Source organism: Pristiophorus japonicus, chromosome 6 (assembly GCF_044704955.1).
Source record: "Pristiophorus japonicus isolate sPriJap1 chromosome 6, sPriJap1.hap1, whole genome shotgun sequence".
Classification (NCBI taxonomy): Eukaryota; Metazoa; Chordata; class Chondrichthyes; family Pristiophoridae; genus Pristiophorus; species Pristiophorus japonicus.
This window is the reverse complement of record NC_091982.1, coordinates 200,633,525-200,654,875: the sequence shown is the minus strand read 5'-3', so window position 1 is coordinate 200,654,875 and position 21,351 is coordinate 200,633,525. Positions and strand designations below refer to the sequence as shown.

At 41.9% G+C, this 21,351-nt stretch overlaps 1 protein-coding gene across 1 annotated transcript in view; it reads right to left on the bottom strand.

The window, feature by feature from the left end:
- The window catches only part of LOC139265348 (transient receptor potential cation channel subfamily V member 6-like), a 44,654-nt gene that overhangs the window by 6,963 nt on the left and 16,340 nt on the right, over positions 1-21,351 (bottom strand). The window contains exons 7-13 of the mRNA XM_070882321.1: positions 19,376-19,522; positions 17,039-17,245; positions 14,834-14,920; positions 14,645-14,721; positions 9,796-9,961; positions 6,201-6,267; positions 1,411-1,679 (exon numbers count right to left, since the gene is read on the bottom strand). Of these exons, the coding sequence (XP_070738422.1) occupies positions 1,411-1,679; positions 6,201-6,267; positions 9,796-9,961; positions 14,645-14,721; positions 14,834-14,920; positions 17,039-17,245; positions 19,376-19,522 (1,020 nt within the window). The remainder of the gene's footprint in view (positions 1-1,410; positions 1,680-6,200; positions 6,268-9,795; positions 9,962-14,644; positions 14,722-14,833; positions 14,921-17,038; positions 17,246-19,375; positions 19,523-21,351) is intronic.

The window sequence follows — 21,351 nt, the reverse complement described above, 5'->3', positions numbered from 1 at the left end:
AGGCCACACCTGGAGTATTGTGTACAGTTTTGGTCTCCTAACCTGAGGAAGGACATTCTTGCTATTGAGGGAGTGCAGCGAAGGTTCACCAGACTGATTCCCGGGATGACGGGACTGACCTATCAAGAAAGACTGGATCAACTGGGCTTGTATTCACTGGAGTTCAGAAGAATGAGAGGGGACCTCATAGAAACATATAAAATTCTGACGGGGTTAGACAGGTTAGATGCAGGAAGAATGTTCCCAATGTTGGGGAAGTCCAGAACCAGAGGTCACAGTCTAAGGATAAGGGGTAAGCCATTTAGGACCGAGATGCGGAGGAACTTCTTCACCCAGAGAGTGGTGAACCTGTGGAATTCTCTACCACAGAAAGTTGTTGAGGCCAATTCACTAAATATATTCAAAAAGGAGTTAGATGAGGTCCTTACTACTAGGGGGATCAAGGGGTATGGCGAGAAAGCAGGAATGGGGTACTGAAGTTGAATGTTCAGCCATGAACTAATTGAATGGCGGTGCAGGCTAGAAGGGCCGAATGGCCTACTCCTGCACCTATTTTCTATGTTTCTATGTTTCTATTCCTTTTACAATCATCACTATTGTGGGGGGTACTGTTATGTCTCATCATTCACTGCAACTCACTAAGCCACTTGCAAATGTGCGCACAAATCTGTCCCAAGAACGCAGTGTTGAAAATAAAGGTTTCAATGTTTGACACCACATTAACAGAAACTTCATGTGAACATTGCATAAAACAGTGTGTTATTAGTTGGTATGATTGCACTAGGATGAGGGTGAGTGTGAGGGATGGCTAGTGAGATGGAGATGTGATCATATAGATAGATAGAGAGGGATGGGTGGAGTTGCAAGGTAAGTTGGTGTGAGTAAGGATGTACAGGAGTAGGGTAGGGAAGGCAGAGTGAGGGGGATGTGATGAGTGTCACAGCAGGATGAGGTTGAGTGTGGCTTTGTACTAACGTTTCGTGATCTTCGAGATCATTGAAAGGTTTGCGGCATTGCACCCAGTTCCTCCTGACAACATCCCTGCATGTGCTCTCCTCTGCAATGTGCAACCAGGCTGTGTTGATCTCCTGGGGAGGTCTCTTCCACCCATGCGAAGAGAAAATGATCTCCCTGCATGCTGTGGCTCCCTCCATAAGCATATGGAGGGAGTCATGGGAGAGCCTGGGTGCGGCCCTGCACTACTGAGCAGTGTTTGTCAGTGTTTGCAGCATCTCAATGCTGTAGAATGTATTACAGTGTAGAGCCTCAAAAAGCTAGTGCCAAAGGCAACGGCAGTCTGTCCCAAAAAGGCAAGCGGTGTTAGGGCTCAGTACAGATAACATTCCCTCCCTTCTGCTCTATTTGATCTGCTGTAGCTCACAAACTACATTAAAAGAATGCAGATTTTACCTGTACTTTCCATAGTTCCTCTGTTTCTGGTACAATTCTCCAGTATGAATCATCCATCATCGCAATCAGCAGATTTAACAGTAGAAGGTATACAAAGAGCATATACATGATATAGGCAATATATATATTGGTGGGAGTCGGCTTGCTATAAGGAAGAGGAATATCCATCAATCCCATCATTAGCTCAAATGTGGTGCGCAATGTCATTGCAAAATCACTAAAATATGGATAATCTGCCAGATCCACAGTCTGAAACAAAATGTAAAATGCTGCAGGAAAGAAATAAAACACAAAGTCATTCAAGGAAGTGTAGAGCTTTCAATTATAATTTCTACAAACACTTCAGCATCTTGAATGTTATTTTTTTAAAGAGTAATTTATCAATTGGCAGTAAGGTCTAAGGATTAACATAAATTAAAACGACTAAATTAGATGCAAACTTTTGGCACCACCATGCTATACATTACATTCGAAACAAGGCTAAGACCAACAGAATTTGTTACTAATCTATACACTACAAAAAAGGGGGAACAGAAATTAAAATATGTCCCAGCAAAGCATTGTTATAATTGGACCTAAAGTCAAGGTACTGATAATAATAACTAACATCAAATCACATATATTTTAACATTTTGAGCAGGATAGGTCAAAGGGATCCTAGAAAATATTCAGGGGGGCTCAGGTGGAAATTGCAGTGCATATAGTAGTTCAAAAACAAACAAAAAAGGAGAGAGTAGAGTAGCAGTCAGAAATTGTGCTTTAGACACTACAGGTAAAGGGAAACTAAAAGATGCAAAGCGATTAAACCAGGAGAGAGAAATAAGAAACAAGTGAGTAAAACATCAGAGCTGAAGGACAGGCTAGGGTGTGTGGCCCAAATAAGCTTTCTTTATACAAACACACAGAGTATAAGGAGTAAACTGAATGAACTGTAGGCACAGATTCGAATTTGAGGGTTTGACATGGTAGCCATCACTGAGAAATGGCTGGAAGACAGTCATGACTGGAAACTAAATATACCACGGTATAAGGCCTACAGGATAGATAGTGAAATGGCAGAGGGGGAGAAGTAGCTTTCGGGATTAAGGATGAAATCACTTCAATGATAAGAGAGGATTTAAAGAAAGGTGAGCAGCCAGTGGAGACTCTTTGGGTTGAATTCAGAAAAGGAAAGGATCTCAGACTGCACTGGGAGTTGTGTTTCGGCTTCCTGGTAGCAACTTTGAAGTGCTAGATTGGCTAAATGCAGAGAATAGACAAGCGTGTAGTAAAGGCAGAGAGGTTGAATGGGGAATTTGAACTTTCATAAAGATTGGGAAAAGCAGACCAGCACCTGCCAGAAAGGTAGTGAATTTCTTGAGTGTGTCCAAGATTGTTTTCGACAACAATATTTCCTAGATGTAACAAGAGGGCAAGCCATATTAAATTTAGTAATAAATAATTAGCCAGATTTAGTTAACAACCTAACCGTGCGTGAACATTTATCCAATAGCAATCATAACATGATGAAGATCAACGCAGCATTTGAAAGGGAGAAACGTGAAACCACTACAAAGATTCTAGATTTAGGTAAAGCTGACTTCAATGGGATGAGGCAGAGACTATCCACAGTAAACTGGGCAAATCTGTTCATGGGTAAAACGATAGAAGATTAGTGAGCGATGTTTAAAAAATAATTTAATGCGATACAGAACCAGTTTATACCCCTGAGGGGCAAGAGACCTACGTGCCAAACAAACAGCCATAGACAACTAAACAGATAAAGGACAGTATAAAACTAAAGGAAAGGGCAAACAAAAAGGCAAAAAAAACCAGAGATCCTGGTGATTTGGAGAGATATAAAGAACAACAACGGGTCACAAAACAGATAGTAAGAGCTACAAAAAGGGAGTATGAAAAGAGACTTGCAAGGGATATCAAAATCAATGTGAAGAACTTTTATAGTTACATTAGGAGCAATGTTGGCCACTTAAAAACTGAAAGTGGTGATATTGTCAATGATAATGGGGAAAAGGCAGACATGTTGAATAACTTTGCATCAGTATTTACAGTAGAAGAGGATAGCATGCCAAAAATCCCCCAAAAACTAATATTGAATCGGGGACAGGAACTCAATAAAATTAACGTAACTAAATTAACAGTAATGAAGAAAATAATGGCAATAAAGTGTGGCAAATCCCCAGGGCCAGATGGTTTCTATCCCAGGGTTTTAAAGGAAGTAGGTGAGCACATTGCAGATGCCCTAACTATAATCTTCCAAAGTTCTCTAGATTCAGGAACCATCCCTCTAGATTGGAAAATTGCACATGACACTCTGCATTTTAAGAATGGCGAGAGAGCAAAACCAGGGAATTATAGACCAGTTAGTCTAACATCTGTTGTCCAGAAATTGCTAGTGTCTATAATTAAAGATAGGGTGACTGAACATCTCGAAAATTTTCTGTTGATCAGAGAGAACCAGCATTTATTTGTGAAAGGTAGGTTATGTCTGACAAATCTGATTGAATTTTTTAAAGAAGTGACTAAAGTAATGGACAGTGGAATATCTTTGGATGTTATTTATATCGATTTCCAGAAGGCATTTGATAATAACATAGAAACATAGAAAATAGGTGCAGGAGTAGGCCATTCGGCCCTTCGAGCCTGCACCGCCATTCAATGAGTTCATGGCTGAACATGCAACCTCAGTACCCCATTCTTGCTTTCTCGCCATACCCCTTGATCCCCCTAGTAGTAAGGACTTCATCTAACTCCTTTTTGAGACTGTTATTTATGGTAGAAGCCCATGGTAGAGTACCAATTATTAACCTGGTTAGGGAATTGGTAGGATGTGACTAGTGGTGTCCCGCAGGGATGTGTGTTGGGGCCTCAACTATTCACATTGGGCTGGATTTTTGAGGGGTTTGAGACTGGGTTTTCACTGCATTTTGACTCTCCGTGGCGAAAACCCGGTCGCAAAGCCTGGATTAGCTGTTTGCAGCGATGAAGGGATGTACCGCTGGGGAGAGCTGTGGCGGACGTCTAACGATGCGGATTGTGTTACCGTCTGAGTTTCGGCACTCTCCCGACCCGTACGTGCGCCCAGAACAGCGACAGGTAAAACCTGTCGATGCAGCCCTGCCAGCAGCGGTAAGTTAGAAAACCTGAAAAAAGGTATGTTAAAGTTTTTATTTTTTAATTTTTGGCAATGATTAGTTAGTTAAGGATCTTGGTAATGATTTTTTGAATTTCCCCCCACCGCCATCCTAAGGCCTCTCTCGCAGTGCAAACGACCCCGCACTAAAGTTGGCGAAACCCACGTTTTGCGCCACGATTAATCATGGAACGCCTCCCTTTGCGATGCGCCCCTGGTGCAGATCACAAAGGCTGAAAGTTCAGCCTAAAATCGGTACCGCAGTGAAAATGGTAATTTTCATATATTGCTACCGTTTTCGCCCAAAAGACCCAAAGCCCGAAAATCCAGCCCAATATGTATTAACGACTTAGATGATGGCATAGAAAGTCATATATCCATATTTGCCAATGACACAAAGAGAGGCGGAATTGTAGCAGTGTAGATGAAAGCATAAAATTACAAAGGGATATTGATTGATTAGGTGAATGGGCAAAACTGTGGCAAATAGATTTCAATGTAGGCAAATGTGAGGTCACCACATTGGACCTAAAAAGGATAGAACAGGGTACTTTCTAAATGGTGAAAAACTAAAAACAGTGGATGTCCAAAGAGACTTGGGGGTTCAGATACATAGATCATTATAATGTCATGAACAGGTACAGAAAATAATTAAAAGACTAATAGAATACTGGCCTTCATATCTAGAGGACTAGAGTACAAGGGAGTAGAAGTTATGCTACAGTTGTACAAAACCCTGGTTAGACCATACCTGGAGTACTGTGAGCAATTCTGAACACCACACCTTGGGAAGGATATATTGGCCTTGGAGGGAGTGCAGCGTAGGTTTACCAGAAGGATACCCAGACTTCAAGAGTTAAGTTACAAGGAGAGAGATTACACAAATTAGGGTTGTATTCCCTAGGATTTAGATGGTTAAGGGGTGATCTGATCGAAGTTTTCAGGATATTAAGGTTAACAGATACACTAGATAGAGAAACTATTTCCGCTGGTTAGGGATTCTAGGACTGGGGGCATAGTCTAATAATTAGAGCCAGACCTTTCAGGAGTGAAATTAAGAAACACTTCTACATACAAAGGAAGTTTGGAACTCTCTTCCACAAATGGCAATTGATGCTAGATCAATTGTTAATACCTTTAATCTCTGATTTGAAATTAAGCTATATGGGCCAATGGCGGGTATATGGAGTTAGATCGCAGATCACCCATAATCTCATTGAATGGCGGAACAGGCTCGAGGGGCTGAATGGCCTACTCCTGTTGCTATGTTCGGTGGGAACATAAAAATTAAACAGCTGAGAATGACTTGCCAACCAAACTGAATATGTGAACTCTATTATTTTAATATAGTGGAGCAGATGTGCTACAAAACATTCCTCTCACCGGATGTTCTGGCACTCACACCATTACAAGGCACACACAGATCGTGCATATGAAGTCCTGCAACTAAAATTATATTTAAAAACAATTTTTTTTAAAACTACATAAAATGAATATAGGGATGAGCACACATCTGTCCTATTCTAAAGTTCCTCTTCAAATCCAGCAACAGTTCAGCTTATAAAACCGGACCAAAACGTTGAGCTTTTCAAGCCACCATTCTATTTTTCATTAGAAAGTAGTTAAAATTGACTATTTATTCAGATGAAGCACATACCAAAGGTAAATCCAATGATGCAGATAAATACCAGACAGCACCAATGCATAAAATCTCCAAATAGTAGCTGTGAGGAAATGAAAATCCACAAATGTGATGCTCAGGTACAATTATACAATTTTACATAAATTAAACTATATTTCTCTCAGTATACATGATGACTGAGTGCCGTAAGCTCATAAATGATGAGAATGTAAATATAAAGGATAAATTTGTAAATTGACACTCTAAATGAATTCCCCCCACCAATAAATTATGAATTTTTATCTAATACTCATTAATAAATAGTGACCTAAACTTAATCTTGATTTTTTATTATTTTTCAATAAAATATCACATTCAAAATTCAAAGTTGAAGTCCAAGTCTCACAGGAACCAATGCCCATTTAGCCAGTGGAAAGGGTTACCTCCAGAAATTAAACTGTAAGGCCTAGAAACTTATCTTGGGCAGTGATGCAAAACGAACGGTATTGGATGGGCTGCCCATTATACGCAGCGCCTGGTATTCAATTCCACTGCAGTCAATGGAACTGATTATCAGGTGTGGTGTAAAACGGGTGGCCGGTCCAATATCTCCCGCTTTATGCCACCGCCCGACACAAATTTCTAGGCCTAATTATATTCTCCAATTCAGACTTTCTTCTGTCTTGTGTTTTCCAAACAACTCATCAACAGAATTTTTGTGAACTAAACCATGGTTAGATCTATATAACAGGTGATAAACATCATTGCATTTATTTAGTTTGAGTGGGGTTTAGTAAGCTAGATTTTCAATTTGCCCCATGGCATAAAACTGGCCATTGTGGATACTGTTCAATTTTAATTTCCATTGATTTCAATGCCAGTTTTATGCCCGGGGCGCAAGTTGAAGATTTACCACGATATGTCCAAAGAAAGAGATGGAAGGTTGTTACTATGACAAATTTCTGCCTTAATCTGGGAATATTGAACTTATAAAAATTAAAGTACATTAATGCAACCTCCAGAATGGGATTGTTAGATTTCACTACATATCCTCAGAAACATATTATGCAGCAATAAATATTTTAATTGCAGTTTTTTGATATTTTCTTGTGGAGAAAAATAACATGTGATCTGTGCTCAAATTTGTGACAATTCAAAAACTCTTCCTTCTAACAATTAGTGGACTTAATTTTACTGTTGGTGATAAAGAGAAGCATTGCTCTACCTTCGGAGATTTTAGTTTCAACTTAGTGGAAGCGTCTCTACACCATGTTTCTGATTCATCCCCATTCCTCCTCCTGCTCCCAAAGAACCGATGGTGAAGCATGATTGCTGGGGCTTAGAAAACACAGCAAATAGTGGAAATAATGGCCTCTTTGGGCCAACAATTGCAGTCGGAGGCTTCCCGTAGGCGGATGCCTCCAATCAAATTTTTCTTTTACGCAAGTACATGGTGATCCCGGATGAACGCACACTTCAAAACCGAGGCCTAGATGCAGAGTCCAGCGCAGAGGCCCATGCATCCCAGGAGCGTAAGCGCATCCTGGGATCAAGTGGGCCTGGACCAACAATGAAAATGGAGTATTCTCATTGATAATGATAGTGAGTTCTGTTTGTACGAGCTCCTATTACTACCAATGGGAATACCACCAAAAACACAGCAACACAATACATAAATAAAAAAACACTTCATATATTTAAAATTAATTAAAATTGAATTAAATTAAATGTAGGAAAAAAAATATTTTTTAAAAATGTGTTTTAATAAGATTAAAAATAAAATTACCTTAATGGACATGGTTTTTAATATAAAATTAGTAATAAAATTTAATTTTTCTATCTTTTAAAACTCTTGCGCTGATAAAAGCAGGCCTTACCAGGCATAAGAGTTTGAAGGACATTTGCTGGGCAGGTGTTGCGCAAATAGTCCAAATCTCCACCCGTGAAGGTCCTTCTCCCAGGGATGCGTGAGATCTGTCCGCAATGCCAGGTTTAGGCACATGCGCTTCGCATGCCTCAACCTGGAACCTGCTGGGCCTCTTCAGGCACGTGCGCAGATTGTATACACCCAGAGAGGCTGCAATTTACAGCCCATTGTCTTTCATTAGAGGCTAGCTCTATGCTTATTGTAGTATTCTTATCATTTTAGGCTCCCTGTCACATCATGCATAGTATGACTTCTATTCTCAGCAGAACACAGCTCCAAATGATTTTTTTATTGGCTGTCATTTGGGTCAAGTAAAATAAAATTAATTAATTTTCAAAATGGTGTGTTCTTCCTACTTGGTTTAACATCTTGGTTACTTTATCTGGCCTATGGAGCCGAGAACATTTTGTAGTGGCCAATTTTTTGGTTGCTAAAAGTCAGGTGGAAATTACTTTTTCTGGGAAAACTAGCAGTGAATAAAGCATAACTATTTGTGTCAGCTTGGCTCCTTTAGTAGTATTACTCTTGCAAGAGTTAGAAGATTGTGGGTTCAAGTCCGACTATAGAATCAGCGGCTGAGGGCGTGTGGCATTCTCAAATGTGCTGACATTCAGATCAGACATTAAACTGAGGCTGTGCTTATCTCCTCCGGTAGATGTAAAAGATCCCATGGCATTATTAGAAGAAGCACATCAAGTTTTTGCAGTAAACTGACCAATATTCCTCCCTTGACAAACAGTAATAGAATATTGATTATCCAGCCATTAATTTTCTGTTCATGGGACCTTGTGTGCAAATCAGCTGCTAAATTTGCCTACATAATAACAGTGACTTCACTTCGGAAGTAATTTGTTGGTTGTAAAGTGCTGTTGGACATCCTACTTACATGATAAAGCACTTTATAAATGCAAGTTATTTCTTTCTTCACACTGCTCACTGGTGGAAGTACCAAAGAAGATTACAAATTGGCTCAGAATTTACTGTAGCTGGTGAACAAATGCCACCTGCCTTTCATTAGAGCTTTTGTATGAGAAGTTGCTGAAAGTGGGGGATCGAAACAGTACGGTGCACTCTACGGGGTGTCTAGGACCTGTGTGAATAGTGTAAGCAACTGTATGTCTCCTTAACCAATCAGATTGAAGATTGTCAATGAACAGCGCAGAGTCTGAACCAGGAAATGTAAGTTAGAACAATGTCAAATCAGGTACAGAAAGTGAAATAAAGAGAGGCAAAAAATGATTGGATTGAGAGAGAAAAAATAAAAAACTCCTACAATTGAACTCCTAAAATCTGAAAGAATGAGATCCCACATTTGTAATAGTTAATTTTCAATGCCAGAGAGGTTGTTTGGCAGTAATTAAGACTGTTAAAAAGGGTACTTAGACTGAAATGGACAAGCCCTAACTTTCTGCAGCAAGTTTAGTTCATATCTACCACACAAGTACAGAAACTTCACTCCATTCAATGCATGTCAATGCAAGATGCTGTTTTCGGGAAGCTAACGGTGAAACGCTGTATCTTGGACAGCAACTTCTGGACTTTCGCGTTTAACCACTAATCTGCTCTTGCCTGAAGTTGCTGTGTGATTTGTGTATAAATAACGGTGAGGGCCATTCGTCTCACCATTATTTTGACAGTAATTTCTGGCCCATTATGTTCCAAGTCCTGTCAGTCTTACTAAATTACCTCAGTCTGTTTTCCTACCTTTTGTATCAAAATAGAAAATTTCGCCAATGTTTTAAAACCTCGGGCAAAATAGATTGTGTTGCACCATCCAATGATCAGAGCAAAGGAGATTGGAACTGCTTCTCCAACATCAGCATGGATTCTCATGATAACTGCCACAGCAATCAAGAGGCAGTAACAGACCCTGGAACATAGGAAAAAGCTATAAAAATCAAACATGCACTTGAATTTTACCTTCGAGTCTGGGCAGGTGCGTGAGGGTTGCGTAGTGGGTTGCCATCCTGAAGTTTCCAACAATGCGTTCTGCACTGCGCGTTTAACTCAACGTCATCAATTGAAACAGTCATGTGGGCTTCTCAGCGAAATAAATGGTGCAGGTCTGATGACATCACTGATGATGTGCCTTCAGCTCAGATAGTTAAAGCAGACTTGCATGAGAGTTGAAGGTATTTGGAGGAAGTATACAAGTGGTGGGGAGAGATAGCAATTGCTACATTTCAAAGAGATTCGTGTGGGTGTGAACAAGGATGGAGTCACAGTGACAGAAAGCTGCATCCAGGTTCTCCAATGCTTCCCTGGCAGGAAAAGAGCAGCCAGAGCAACCATGGCTGAAGATCATCCAAGAAGTGAGCAGCAGGGGTGTTGTCAGCCGCTCTTGGATTCAATGCCGGAAGAGATTTGTTGGCCCTGAATTTGTGGTCGGAGGCATACTTCCAGAGTACGCCACTGACCCGTAAAACATCTACGAACTGACCTCCAGGCGCCAAAGCACGGAGAGTTCGTGTCTTGGGCCTCCATGCATAAAGTCTGTGTAAAGGCCCATGGATCCCAGGGATGCAAGTGGTTCGGAAGCGTCCCTGGGATCACGTGGGCCAGGTTTTCCAATAAGAAAGGAGGATTCCATTGCAGTCATTTCCGAACTGCATCCCCTAATGACATGCAATGGAATCCCCAAATAATTAAATAATTTAGACAATTCTAATAAATATAAATGTTCTGATTCTCAAATTTGATAAAAGTCTCTTCATTACATCAAATACAATAATTTTTTGAGAAATCATTTTAAACATTTTAATCCAGGTCAATATTTGCATAAACTAATTTTCAGTGTGCATCGTTTTTTTTCTTTACATTTTTAATTTATGATTTATAATAACCCTTACACTGGTGAAAGCAGGCACTACACTTGTTTTTACCAGCTATGAGTTTCATAGGCAATTCCTGGGCTATTGTTGGACAAATAGCCCAACTGTGATTTTCCAGTTGGTTCGTATGATTATTTCAACCGCAAGTTCTGAGTTTTTGCGCATGCACAGCAGGCCTTTCAGAAGGATTACGATGGTGTATCCTGACCATCAATTCTAGCCCAATAATCTCATGAGGTCAGGGAAGGTGAGTATAATGCTACAGTCAAATACATCCTGATGTGTGTGTCACCCCAACCCCATCACTCTGCCTTCCCAAGCCTACTCCTACAGGTCACTCTTCCTTACAGATACACCCATCCCTTACTGTCTATGCATTTACTCACCTCCCCAGCTGACCATCCACCACTGACACTCACCCTCCGCCTAATGCTACAGAAGAGGCCATTTGGTAATGTCATGCCACTCCCTCAATCACCCTCTACAGATGCAGCCCATAGAGCCCTTAGACTCATTTCATCACTCTCATTCAACAGTCCCTTCTTTCCTCTTTGCAGAAGAGAGTGCAGAACAGGAGAGAAAACGAACCAGAGGTAGCCCTTTAATATATACAAATTTAACACCAGCACAGGAGGAGGCTCTCGAAATAAGTGGAGTGGCAGAACTGCTAGCGGTGTGAGATGGGTAGAGGGGGACCTCCCAGTAACCTGGTAACATGGCACACAACAATCACTCATTGTTGTCTGATATCAGCAGCCAATGAAATATCATCATGTTGATAATGTTAACGTTACACAGTATTATTATGTCTAATTCTTTACTCTCCCACAGGTCCATCAAGTGCCCCTCCCACTGTCCAGCCGGGAGGAAGACGACTCCGCAGAGGAAGCTCCAGTCTCTGAGGGTGCACTGCCACCAGACTCATGCGCACCCAGGTGCTGTTCAGCTCCCTGCTAGCAGGGAAGTGCGGGTGGCCCATGAGCAGGAGGGTGGTGAGAGGAGCATGGAAGTAGGGGTTCTGCGCAAAGTGCTCTCACGTCTCCCTCATTGCCTCCCACTCAGTCAGAGCCCCACATGTTTCCTCAGGTCCCGATGGCCCAGTCTGCCCTTGCACAGTTGCAGGAGGAGCAGTCTTTGGTGGGGCCCTCACAGGCTCCAAAACCCAGAGAACGTCCACCAAAAGTGTCACAGCAGTCACGTGAGCAGCCTGCCTCTACTCTCCTGGTACAGCATCTGGGAGCTAAATGGGTGCACTGGTGCAACTTAAGTAAGGCGGACCATTATGGGACTATCCTGGGTCTCCCAGTCAGCAATTTGCGACGCTGCTGGTGCCATTTCCACCTCAGGTTCCTCCTCCTCCTCCTCATGTTCCACCTCAGGTTCCTTCTCCTCCTCATCATGTTCCACCTCAGGTTCCTCCTCATGTTCCACTTCAGGTTCCTCCTCATCCTCCTCCTCCACCGATGAGGTTGTGCACTCTGCGCCTTGGTCCTTCTGCAGCTCCAATCCTCGCTGCTGCGCTATGTTTTGTAACACGCAGCAAACGACGATGGTTCTAGAGACCCTAGCTCATGCATACTGAAGAACTCCTCCAGATCTGTTAAAGCATCTGAAGCGCATTTTCAGAATGCTGATTGTTTACTCTATGACACATCTGATGGACATGTGGCTTTCATTCTAACGCTCCTTGGCGTCATTGGCCTCCTCAAGGGTGTCATCAGCCATGTCTTCAGTGGATTGCCCTTATCTCCAATCAGCCAGCTGGTAAGTCTGTTTGAAGAGCTGAGGGAGGGTCGACTGACACAGGATGAAAGAGTCAGGACAGCTCCCTGGGAATCTGGCGCACACATGCATGATAATCTTTATATGGTTGCAGACGAGCTGTACATTGAGGGAGTGGAAACTCTTGCGGTTCACAAACACCCCTGGGTGATGTGGGAGTGCCTTGATGGCCATCTGTGTGCAGTCAATGATGGGAACCAGCCAGAGCTGCAAAGCCAAGCATCCGCTCGGTAACACTGGCTTCATCAGTGGCAAAGTTTACATAATTGTCCGACTTGTGCAATGTGGCATCGGTCACCTGGGTGATGCATCTGTGGGTGGCCCACTGTGAGATGCCACAAATGTCTGCTGCAGATCCCTGGAAGGAGCCCAAGGTGAAGAAGTTGAGGGCGGTGGTGACTTTGCAGCTACTGGTAAGACATGTCCACCAGGTTCTCTGGGAGGCAGGTCTTCTCCCAGCAAGCTACAAATGTCTGTCATGACCTGGCATGATAGCCTGAGTCTCCTGAAGTACTGCTGTTTCATCATATCCAGGAAGCTCATCTTCTGCCTGTATACCCTGTGTTGCGGCTATTGCCTCCGGTATGGTGCACCCCTGTGCTGATCCCCTCTGTCCTGTGGAGCATCAGGTCGGTGAGGAGAAGGCTGCTAGTGTGGTCATTGCTACTGCGGTGTGGCTTGTGTTGTTGGTTCTGGGACTCATCCAAATCTGAGGTCCAAGGTGAGACAGCATAAGCGGCACCTATGTTGATCTGACAGGTAAAGTGAAGATCAGAGGCACAATCCTCCAGTGTAGTGAGAGCGAGTTTCAATTTGGTGAGCGTGGTTCCCGAGTTTGCAGAAATCACCTGCAAACTCCTGAAAGCAAAATGGTGTTAGCAAGAGCCTTTCCCTTAGGCAAGGAAGCAGGTGTAAGGTCCGTGTAATTATGTGCTTTTTCCAGCTGTCAATTAATGAAATAGCGCAATGGCCGCTGAGCTCCCATCTCCCCTTCACAGGCGAGCTTCAGGAAATCCGTGAATTCCATGTGAAACCAGTTAAAGTTTAAATGCCACGTTAAAAACGCTGTTAAGGGTCTCTCAATGAGCAGTTAACAACTTCAACGTGATCGCCCGCCTATCCCAAGCGAGTCTGTAGTGCGCTTCGAAATGCGACCCAGTTAAATGCGAAAGTCGGCGGGATGACGGCGGATTCCTGACATGCTGTCAATTTCAGCGCCTTTAACTGCCAACCCACTTGCAAATCCACACGCACTGCAATGGGAAAATTCCAGCCCTAAACACTGAACTTTGTCAGACATTACTCAAACGCTCCCCTAGCCTGACAACATTCCTCTCATTTGTACTCTCTGGCTAGGAAATTGGCCTACAATGTATACTCAAAGATAAAGAACCGAGGCCCACTGAAAATGAGGCCTTGGGTCTCATTTACATAATACTGCGAGCTGCAGACACCAAACTTTCATCCTGATGCAGCTAGCCAATCGGGGCCTTCTCAAAATTGCTTGGCTCAGGCAGTAATCCAGCCGACAGCAAGGGGGAAGGGGAGGCGAATGGGAAGGGCTGGCAGTGACCCACAGTATTCACATGGAGCCAGGAGAAGTTGTTCCTGCTCCCCCTGGCGCCTCATTAAGGTATGTTAAAAAAATGAAAGCTTAACCTGTTCTTTGGTGGACTCCAGCGGTTTCTTTAAGGACTGCTGGTTAGGCAGATGTAGACCTAGAAAAGCTGAGCGGAGCCTAGTCTTGGCTGAATTTGGTATCAGGGCCCCAAAATAGGCTTTAAGCCCCTGATAGGCACCTTGAGTATGTCAAACACCTATTTTAGACAGGCAGCCTGGGCAGTGGGAAGCTCGAACAATCACCAATTATTACTCTTTGATGATACATTCCAATAGATCCTCACAAACAGGAAGAGTGAAAAAAATGATTATGCTCTTACGTTAGCAATGGAAAAGGTCCTCCAATTGATGTATTCCCAAAGTAATTTTTTGGACCAATCTTGTATAAATGCTGGATCTAAAACAAAGGTATATTTACATTATAGATGTGTTTTTGTAACTACTGGAGAGAATGGACGTTTCTACTTTAGTTTTATAATAAAACGTTCGGTAACCACTTCTCAGCTTACCTCACTGATGAGTATTACCACTGCTCCAGCGATAGTTATTAGTTCACCCAGAAGTCTCAGGTAGTCTTCCTTTGTTTGATAGGATTCCTAAAATGTTTACTTTTAAAATAAATTATTGTTCAAACAAATAATTTTATAGCATAATATACAAGCATAAAAGAACAGCGACTAAACATGAATTGTACTGGGTATAATCTGAATTTTGGGATCACAGACAGAGAAGCAGCGCAAGAACACTGAGCGACAATGCCCATTAGGAATGATAACTCCACTATGTGCTATGTGCTGATATTACTAATCATACATTAATTGCTAAATTAACAATAGCATTCAGTCAGTGATCTGACAATACCAGGACCTATAGTGGTGAGGTTTTACATGAGTGTTTTGTGCAGCTTGGAGATAGTCAATTTGTTTCCAAAATCATTAATTACATAACTGTTTGACATTTATTTGACAGTTTTAAGTTAAAATATACCAGTGAATCTTCCACAGCACTGCTTGCAGGTTTTACATGAACTGGACTCTTGTATTTCACCAGTGATGCCAATGACTATGCTTAGTACATGAGCCAAGGTTTAGGCAGAAATCAGGTGGGGCAGATTGCATGACCTTTATAGAACACGTCTGAGTTTCATTCCATTGATTTATCCTACTGATAATCATAGGACCCTGATTTCAATGGGCTAGGTACTCCCATTTCAAGGCTCCCAACAAAATGACAGAAACCCTGACATTGGGAGCAATGGGTGAGAAGTACTGCGCTGCTATTTTCATTGCACTACCACCCTGTTCCCGCTTGATAACTTGGGGAGGTGGGGGCTGGCGAAATCTGTCCCATAGAAATTAAAGCACAGGGGGAGGTAATTCAGCCCTTCTTGCCCATACAGCATTAGGCGTGTCCCCTCCCATTTTCCTATTTTTGTCCCAAAACCATTCAAAAAGTTGAATGCAGTCAGTCATTGATTTAGCATTGATCAACACTTGCGAGAATAGAGCACTAGTTGCTCTAGCCTTTGCTTGTATCTCAGATTTCTCATCACTGGTATCATCCTGGTAAATCTGCATTGCCCTTTCTCCAGAGTTATTATATCCTTCCTAAAGTTAGGAGCCTAAAATTGAAGGTATTATTTGAGAGAAGGCCTTACCAGTCTCTTTACTTGATATAAAGCTCCTTAATAGATTTTTTAATCTGTTCACTCTAATGTAAGGAATTACATATTTGCATGCTAGATACCTTTATCCCTTACACTGTATTGAGAAATGTAACATTCAAGGTATATTTCCACTCTATGTTAAACTGCATCTGCCTCTTATTGGCTGATTTCCCTAGCCTGTTTATGTTTGTAGTCTCTTACATTCTTTCTAGTAGTTTTCAATACCTTCCAGTTTGGTATTATCAGTGAATTATGATATCCATCTCTTTACATTTAAGTCCCGAACCTTTATATATTGTGTAATACTTTGTACTTGTACTGTTTCGTACAATATGAAAGCAGAATAACCAAATAGAAAGGATAAAAAGAGAAGTTTAACCAATAAGAACGAATAGATACTTAGACAATGAAGAAGAAAATTAGCTGATGAACTTGACTTTCACAACACTGACAATAAGTCTATCTCTCACACACACGTATACTTTTACATTCTTTTATTTTTACCTTGGCAGGGATGATCATTTGGTTTGAATTTGAGGCATATCTATTTATTAGCGCCAGCACCCTATCATCAATTCATAATGAAATGCTTTTAACAATTGTGACTGATTGTATCTTATGAAACAATGTAAATACATCACAGCTGTGATAATTGAACATCTTATGCAACCAATCCACTTTTCCAATTAACTGGTTCTGCCCACAACTCCTGAGGTCTATTATTAAATCCTACTGATCTGCTTGGATTTAAATTCTTTATAAGGTCATCCTCCTTGTTCTTTCTTGTAAGCAGCATTCGGGATTAACTAAAACATGAACATTTCTCACTGGAACAGGATATCTTATTCCAACTTGTTTTAACTAGATGTGCAGCCTTTGAACTTTCCAACAGGTTTGCGGGTAACTCAGTATCCATGAAAGTCTTCATTATAGAATAACAGTAACTTGTTACTGTATTTCATAGAGATAGAGTTTACCAATTCACAAACTTTAAAATATTTAAATCACAAATATTACATTGGACATTATAGTACTGTACTATACTTACTACTAAAGTCTTTTGTGTTTTAACAACGTATTCACCAAATTGACCAGGTGGAACTGGTTTCAAGGGCCGGTGCAGGCTTGAGATGGTAAATATCATGATGTACATACTATAGGAAAACATCCATATTAGGAAATACTTGTATGCAAATGAAATCCACTTCTGATGCAGTAATTCCTTCACTGGTTTAGCATCAATGAGTTTATAAACCTACAAAAAAAAATTAATTTCTTTCTGAACATTTCCATAAGGAATTCAAAATCGTTAAATTTCAGTGGGTATCAAGAGCCTATCATGATCAGCCATAAAAATGATTTATGTTACATAAGAGTGACTGACCCAGGATAGCCATTTGTACCTCCATCGCTTATCGATTATTCAGTCAGGTTCACTTGCAGTTGAAATCATATACCACAGCTGGCAGCGTATAACCATGAGAAAAAGTCACTAATTCTGGAGAAAAATATTTTCACTTTTTATTGCAGGGGAAATTTTAGGTCTCTGCTTGCCTCAACATGGCAGTTTCAAAAAATTCATTCACGGGATGTGGACATTGCTGGCAAGGCCGGCATTTATTGCCTATCCATAAGTGCCCTTGAGAAGGAGGTGGTGAGCCGCCTTCTTGAAAACTGAGTGTCTTGCTAGGCCATTTCAGAGGGGCAGTTAAGAGTCGACCACATTGCTTTGGGTCTGGAGTCACATATAGTTCAGACCGAGTAGGGCAGATTTCCTTCCCTAAAGGACATTAGCGAACCAGACGTTTTTTACAACAATCCGATAGTTTCAGGGTCATGATTACTGACGCTAGCTTTTTATTCCAGATTTATTTAATTGAATTTAAATTCCATGGTGGGATTTGATCTCACATCTGATCATTAGTTCAGGCGTCTGGATTACTTGTCCAGTAACATAACCACTATGCTACCGTACCTGGTTGAAGTGTTCAAATATTTGCCTGAAAAATATAGGTAATACTCAAAGACTACAATAGTGGTAACTATTCTTAGTTCTCTTGTAAGAATACTCAATTAAACTCAAGATTGAAGTAACTACCTTTAGTGTACAAAAGCAATTAATTAATAGATCAATTACCAACATGAGTGGAATTTTAATCCTGGCCCTGAATTTGCGGTCGGAGGGGTACCAGAAGAAAACGCCTCTGAACCAAAAAAAAAATCCAAATGTACCTGGTGTCTATAGAGCTTCGGACTCTTCGGGTCCTGGGCCTGCACGCGTACGCCTATGTAAAGACCCATGGATCCCAGGGGCGCATGTAGTTCGCAAGCATCCCTGGGATCACGTAGGCCCGGTCATCCAATCAAAAAGGGGGATTCCTATGATGCATATTAGAAATCCCTAAATAAGTAAGAATTCACACCACTTAAATAAAAATAAATGATTACATGTTGAAAATTAATTAAAATACCTTTTAATTAAGCATTTCAACTAAAAAGTTAATTTTTTGAAAAATAAATTTAAACATTTTAAATGGGGTCAAAATCTACCTAAACTATTTTTAAATGTATGTATATTTTTTAACCATTTAAAACATTTTATTTTAGCATTTATTTTAACCCTTACGCTGGTAAAAGAAGGCCTTACACTTGCTTTTACCAGGCGTAAGTGTTCATGGGCATTTGCTGGGCACAGTAGTTGGGCAAAGAGCGCCAACGAATGTGTTTTTGCAGCAGATGCGAAGGATTTGTCAATGTGAAAGTTACAGATCGCAAGTTCTGGGTTTTTGTGCATGCGCAGCGCATGCAGAGACCCAGAACCTGTGGACTATTCTGAGCACTTACTACGCTGTGCGTACACTGTCATCGGCCCGATAGAATCCATATTTATCAGCTGCTATTACATGTTCTGAGACTAAATACTGATTTTATTTTGTATTCTTTTTCAGGGTAACTATTACAATGCAAATAGTCATTTGATAATCTCCACTGGGTTGTGTTCAGTGCCTCATATCTCTTTCCAGAGGTGATTTTTCACCAACTTAAAAGCTGCCAGAGCATGAAGTTAAGAAGTAACAGGAGGAACATTTCCAAAATGTTACATTTCATTATGTGTCATGAAACTAGTTTCAATTTCTAGTCCTGTGATAGAAAGTGAAAACTTTTTTAGGAAATCAATCAAAGTTAAAGATCATTGGCTGAGCTTCTGATTGGGGAGTCATTACCAGTAAGGCCACAATCTTTACTGAAGTCCATACACATTAAGAATGTAAATACTTATTTATGGAGTTGTACAGTAAAGAAGTCAAAGTCAAAGAAAATGGAAAATTATCCCATGGAAATGCATGGTATAATTGATAATGATAGCAAAGAGCAGGCTGGTTACCTCTCTATTCCTGCTTGTTGTTATGATGCGCAGAACTGATTTTTGGTCACCCCATGTATCAATGTTGGTGAGATCATAGACACAATAAGAAATTGTCCCCATTGTCCAGTATATTTTCTTCTGTTTTTGCACCAGATAGTTGAACATCTACAAAATAAAGTTCAATTAATGTATTAAAACATATGTTAAATTAAATGTGATCATTTTTTTTTAGAAAGGTTTGAACTGATTTGACTTCAACGAGAGTTCACTAAGCATATTTTTCCAACATTTGTTTTGAAATGTGTAGAACTATTAATGCTGCTTCTCCTACAGTTACTGACCTGAAAGTAATGTAAATAATATTAATGGCCACAATATTGGAGCGGAAAACAAAAAATACAATAGCAACTATGTCAATGCAGGTAATTATTCTGAATGTTAGGTAAAAAGTTGTGCTGAATAATGCAGCTACAGATAGACCAAGTACAGAAAAGGCTATCTTCCATTGCACAATAGAATTAGGTTCAACCTTAACTTACTGAGGAGTATGAGTACGAACTAAGTCACTTTCACAAGAAATTCCAATACTCACATTGTTGAACGGATACGTGCTCATTATGGGCTCGAATTTGGCCCACCCCTTTTTTCGGCGCACTTACCAGAGATGCGCTGCTTTTCTCCGTTGATAAGTGCGCTGAAAAAATCGCTCCCCACTTTGGCCGCTGTCCGGCCTCTCCTCGGTCTTCGCGTAGCGTGGCCAGTCGAGTCGGGGGCAGAGCCAACGTCCTGCGCTGAAAACAGTGCCGGGACGTCTGCACATGCGCAGTGGAGTGTCCGCGCATGTGCAGTAGCTCCTCACCCCCAGCCTCTCTGTGTGCGTGCTGCAGCCGCTGTGTGTGTGGGACCTGATCACACCTGGAGCACTGTGGGGAAGTAGAAGCCCAGTCATCTCCTAAGGGGGCCCGAACGCCTGGACGTCGCTGGGGAGAGGTCTGGACTCTGCCGGGGGGCCCGAATGCCTTGGCCCACTGCAATCCCGGGCCAAATGGCCTCCCCGCTCCCCATGAAGTACAGCTGAAACTACATGATACCAGGGACGCTTGCGAATTACTAGTTTTCGGCGCTACTCGGCGTCGAGCTTGCGGCCAACACTTCGCCGTAGGCAAGTGGGCTTATACAGCTGTGCCTGGTCTCCAATTGTCTTGGACCCCCTTGCCACTGGACCAAGATCTTGTTCAGCTAAGCCCGTGTGGTTGCCAGTGTTCAGCGACCACCCCATGTTAAACAAACTCACGAACAGGCATCTTCCACTTCGTCAGTATGAAGTTTAGGACCTAGAACGTCAGGACCCTCATGGACAATTCCAACAGCAACAAGCCGGAACGCCGCACCACCATAGTTGCCCGGGAACTCAGACGTTTTGACATTGACATCGCCGCCCTAAGCGAGACCCGGCAGGCAGGGGAAGGCCAGCTGAAGGAACATGGTGGAGGTTATACCTTTTTCTGGAAAGGAAAGCCAGAGGAAGAACACCACCTTCATGGAGTCGGCTTTGCCGTCAAGAATGAGCTGGTCGACTGCCTCAAAGACTCCCCCTGCGGGGTTAACGAACGCCTCATGGCTCTTCGTCTCACTCTATGCCGGAACCAATGCGCCACAGTCATCAGTGCGTATGCCCCTACACTCGATGCAACGGATGAGGCTAAAGAGGGTTTTTATTTCAACCTCAAGACATCCTTGTCCCCCGTCTCCATGGGCTAGAAATTGATCCTCCTGGGTGACTTTAATGCCAGGGTCGGCAAAGACACAGCCCTCTGGGGAGGCGTGATTGGCAGAGAGGGGGTAGGGAAAGCCAACTCCAGTGGTACCCTACTCCTGACAAAATGTCTAGAACATGAACTCCGCATCACCAACACCCTGTTCCGCCAGAGGGACAAATACAAGGCATCGTGGTAACACCCTCGCTCCAAACACTGGCACCTGCTCGACTATGT